The sequence below is a fragment of the Scardinius erythrophthalmus genome, assembly GCF_964197995.2.
Source record: "Scardinius erythrophthalmus genome assembly, chromosome: 1".
NCBI classification, from domain to species: Eukaryota; Metazoa; Chordata; class Actinopteri; order Cypriniformes; family Leuciscidae; genus Scardinius; species Scardinius erythrophthalmus.
Window position 1 is genome coordinate 79,714,104 of NC_138221.1, and position 5,306 is coordinate 79,719,409.

At 40.3% G+C, this 5,306-nt stretch overlaps 1 protein-coding gene across 1 annotated transcript; it reads right to left on the reverse strand.

Moving 5' to 3' along the window:
• Window positions 1–2,784: 2,784 nt before the first annotated feature.
• On the reverse strand, window positions 2,785–4,981 carry LOC308696753 (uncharacterized protein; the record flags this gene model as incomplete). The annotated part of the gene is made up of 1 exon (XM_081375647.1): window positions 2,785–4,981. The coding sequence occupies exon 1, from the start codon at window positions 4,624–4,626 to the stop codon at window positions 2,785–2,787; it is 1,842 nt and encodes a 613-aa protein (XP_081231773.1). The 5' UTR covers window positions 4,627–4,981.
• Window positions 4,982–5,306: the final 325 nt, after the last annotated feature.

A 5,306-nucleotide genomic window follows, 5' to 3' on the forward strand; every position in this document is an offset into this window, starting at 1 on the left:
TTTATTGCTGTATTTATAAACTGCTTATTAATGCTTTATAATGATTAATTAACAGTTTACTAATGCTTAGCTAATGACTAATAGCGTGCAGTTATTATAAAGTGTTTCATTTCCATATGTAAGGATGGACATTTACTAAGACTGAATTCAAGAATCCTAACCTGCAATAAAACAATAAAACTCACTAATCTTAAGAAGAGATCTATGGGACAGAGAGCACAACACAACTTCTCCAATCTCGTCTCTTCCCCCCATGCTGGGTTCCTGACTCCTCACACTATCTTCTCCCCTCCAGGTCACATTCAGTCATGCAAAACACACACACACCTACTGTCTCCAGTTGTTTTATGAGAGGTCAAAATAAATACTTCTGGTGCGAATGGTAAAGAAGTTTCATTCCCGCAGCAGCAGAACAGTCAGAACAAAGAAAACAATGCCTGTTCTTCTGATGTGGGAAGATGCCCCAATAAAGATAATAGATAACCATTTGTGTTTATCCCCCAAACTCGGGCGTGACCATTTGGGCACGAGAAAGGGTCCAGCAAAAGCTGAATAGATATTTGGGTGCTAAATGTTTATTGTTCTTTTGTTCCACTTGGGTATTTAAAGGGAATTGGCAAACCACTCAAGGAAGCATCTGTAAACAGAACTTCCCACACTGTTGCTGTGTGTCTCTATTGCCAGGTATGCTGACTCTTTGACACTATTTTTGATATTGCATTTTGAATGTTGTCTCTATTATATGCTGATCAGTTGTGTATTATGTATTCTTTTTAATTCTTTTTATTGGATGTTTAATTCTGCCTGGCAAAAATAAATGTTAACCTTGATTTATTCTGCATTCTTTTGAAATCATTATTTCCAGTAGATTAATGTGTAGTCTGGTGTTTCCGCAAATCCTTGTCCAGAATAGATCAAACTGAAGGCACTTTGAATGGACCATGGGGCACATCTTAGAAAACCTTCTGATTTCTGACTATTCCCTGCCTTAGCATGTTGTATGCTGCAAATATTATAAAAATTACACCTATGGGTCTGTAGTGTGCGGCCGCATAGGGTAAAATATTTGTACTGCACCCTCTGACTATTTCAGGACTGGCTGGTTTGTGATCGTGAGCGCGCAGTCGCGACGTGACGTCTCAAAGTGACACTAGGTCCGTAATGAACGAATATTGAAAGTATGGGATGCCCAGAATAATTCTTGGTCTAAATTAAGTCACAACTAATCTGCAGATCAGCTGTTAAGATAGACAATTGGAATAAACAAAGAGTCACTTAAAATTTGGAGTCAGATTAAATTATTCATGGAGTCAGAATTAAAATTGGAAACCAACAGTTTAATAAATTAAAGTGATTTTTCCAGAAGCGCCCGAAACGTCATACACGCTGTAAGCTCCAATCACCGGCCCAATGACGGTGTCCGATGTCTTGGTCGAAGGCAATGCAGCGTGTATGTCTTTTCGGGCGCTTCTGAAAATTTACTTTAATTTATTAAACAGTTGATTTCCAATTTTAATTTTGACTCCATGAATAATTTAATCTGACTCCAAATTTAAGTGACTCTTCGTATTTATTGATTTTCTCTCTTAACAGCTGATCAAAATATGAATTGTGATTTAATTTAGATCTTTTATTATTCTTGACCTTCCATACTTTCAGTTATTAATTAATTATGGACCCAATGCCGCATAGAGATCACGTCGGCCGGATCGTGTTTCTCACGGACACAAACTTGCTAATTCTGATTTTAGTCAGTGGATGTAGGGTTAGCTAATACCTCTTAAGTCAGTTGCCTACTGCTCACTTGTACAAAAAAGTGTAGTTTATTTTAGCCATTTCCATACAACTTGCTAAATCAGTGATAGACAGAAATCAAAAGGTCTTCAGTTTACGTGCCTACTGCTCCGTATACATGCGCCTTTAGTTTGACCTACCTTAACTAAGATTTGCGGTAGCACCAGCCTCCTTAATACATTAAAATAATGATTTCAGAATACTTCAGAATAAATCAAGATGTAACATTTATTTTGCCAGGCAGGATTAAGCATCAATTAAAAAGGATTAAACAGAATACACAATACATAACTGATCAGCATAAAGTACAAACATAATTCAAAATGCAATATCAAAAATAGTTTAAAAGAGTCAGCATACCTGGCAATAGAGACACACAGCAACAGTGTGGGAAGTTCTGTTTACAGATGCTTCCCTGAGTGGTTTGCCAATCCCCTTTAAATACCCCAGTGGAACAAAAGAACAATAAACATCTAGCACCCAAATATTTATTCAGCTTTTGCTGGACCCTTTCTCGTGCCCAAGTGGTCACGCCTGAGTTTGGGGGATAAATACAAATGTTATCAACGATCTTTATTGGGGCATCTCCCACAACAGAAGAACAGGCATTGTTTTCTTTTTCTGACTGTTCTGCTGCTGCGGGAATGAACCTTCTTTACCATTCGCACCAAAAGTATTTACTTTGACCTCTCATAAAACAACTGGAGACAGTAGGTGTGTGTTTTGCATGACTGAATGAGACCTGGAGGGGATCAGATAGTGTGAGGAGTCAGGAACTCAGCATGGGGGGAAGAGACGAGATTGGAGAAGTTTTGTTGTGCTCTCTGTCCCATAGATCTCTTCTTCAGATTAGTGAGTTTTATTGTTTTATAGCAGGTTAGAATTCTTGAATTCAGTCTTAGTAGAAGTCCATCCTTACAGTTTCCGCCCCTGGCCCCTTGGGGCAGATTTAGATCAGTCCCTGAGGGGCCAAAATTTGATGAAGTCCGCTTATGGTTGCAATTTCCGTAGGGCTGGTATCTGTAATGGACTGAGCGCAATGGCCACGTTCGTTGAAGTGCGCATTGTGCGGAGAAGGCATCTGAAGTAGCAGCACTGGCAGAGTGTGAATAAGAAGATGAGCACACTGGCGAGGACACATCCACGGAACGTCCAGTCCCACCAGGTATAAGCATACCTTGCTGAGCGGGTAGAGGAGCTGGACAGGATTTCTGCAGTCTTTCTCGCCAGATTCGCTTCCACTTGCGCTTGGTTGAGATGGTACTCAGTCTGTAAGATGATTTCTTGCACCAAGTCCATTGTTTTGACCAAAGCTTGAGTGCTCTGTTCATAGAAAGTGTCCTCCCACCAGGGAGAAACGTCCACGTCCATCGGTACCCTCCCCAGGATGTTTATCTGACCCATTGAAAAGTCCTCTTTCACTTCCAGACAGAACGTGTGGTTCGCAGGGCAGGTCAGACCTCCATAGGAGAAGGAATTCATCTCACTGACGACGCACCACTGTGTGTGAGACACTTGAACAGCATCAGAATGACCATGCAATGACTGAACGTTAATGAGCTTAGAATCATTGGAAGAAAAGGGTTGTAAAGTGTTGCAGGTACAGATAATGTAACTGGATGTCTCATGACAACAGGTGCGAGTGGTAAACAAGGTTTCAGTGCCCTTCAAAGTCATATATCCCGTCAGATGATCCCATTTAATGATTTGATCCCTCACTACCACGCCAATAGAGCGTATGGTAGTGGAATTTAGATAAATTTGGTCTGGGTGAATTAGAGGGAAAGTGGCAAAGAACCCAATACAGCCAGTACATTCATTTCCAGTATACATCATTAAGGTTGATAGTAATTCAGAATACTTAATATTTTTCATTCTTTCTGATGCAAGCCATCTATGTAGATCTAAAATTTCAATAAGATCATTTAAAACATGTCTAGGTGTTTTATGGAGACGAAGATCTAAAATCTCTTGTCTTGCTGCAGTAAACAGATCTTGTGCATACAATCTACAGGCTAAGTCATGCTCGATGGTACGGGTCTGATTGAAAATTGATTGACTGGTCGTCAGAAGCGCCTGCGCCTCAGATTTGACCGCTTTGATAATGTTTTCGTTACTATTGGTGATGTGTTGAAAACCAGTAGCTACCTGATTTGCCAACCAAGTTGAATATTGAGATTGACCTGTTATTTTGTAAGTGTTGGATATAGAATTAACTGAGCCAAAAAGGCCTGCTATATTTCCAAACAGGTCTCGTTTGGTACGAGCAGATGGAATTTGAACTGCAAGTCTGTTTTTGTAATCAGAAATTAAATCATCGATGCGTGACTGTAGCCATGTATACGTCTTATCATTAAAGTTGCAGTGTTTTACATAAGCAGATAACACATTGGAGATGTTATACGTGACATGTGTTATCACAAGATTGACATCATGTAGTAAAGTCTTATTTACATTTCCTTTGATTATGCCACCTGGAGGGGTGGTATACAATTTCGGACACTGTGTGGGCTTTTTGTAACCGCATGTGGTTAAGTTAAAGCAATGGTGTAAAGTCCATGAACAATTGTGAGGGCTAGTATAATTATCCATATTTGCCTCACATTTTCCCACACAGTATGTTCCTTCTTTTCGGCCAGTCCAAACAAATGTTTTCAAATTATTGTTCGATACCTTATTTGTTAGATTGAAAAGAAGTTCAGTAAACTTTAAATGTGTATTGTTATGTGTTGTAGTGTGTGTGCACCTATATGTGGTTGGTTGGAGGTCCTTAGTGGAATAACATTTTTTTGGATCTCCTCCATGGTTGTTATTTTCATATAGTGTGTGCATGTTACCAATATTTGAATCTGGAAATTCTTCGAGTTGGTACCAGGCGGTAATGTTGTGGTGAAATTTTGGTGCGCGTGTGTAGCTTGTGAGGTTTTTGTCTGGAAGATGGGTAGAACCTGTCTTACAGCATATTTTTGTTACACAATTTGGTTCCGGTGCTAATCCGGGAGGCCATGTGACTATTTCTTTGTATGTGACTGGAATGTATGATGTGGATGGCCCCTTGATATATTTCCATACCCATCTACCGCATCCTAAGGTGTGTGTAAGTGTGACTCGTTGTCCCAATTCGATGCAGGCGGGTCCGGACACCGTCCTGGCATCTGGCCTCCATGGAATTGCGATGACTGTCCTATGAAGGAAAAAGATCATAATTAATTCAATGAACCTTTGAACCGTTTACACTGGGACATGTGGTACCATCTTAATTTTCCTCTGATGGTCACGGCCACACAACTGTTGCAAACAGCTTTAATTTCATAGGGCCCGTGCCATCTAGGGGAAAATGCGTTTTGCTTTACAAAAACGCGTACCATCACAATGTCTCCTTCTGAAAATGTTGTTTCAGAGGTTGGGTTAAATTGTGCATCATTTGTCAGGTCTGACTGCTGTTGTTTCAGTCCAGCCTGGGCGTGCAGCACTTTCAACCTTTCTTGCAATTGCACCAACACCGTCTGCTG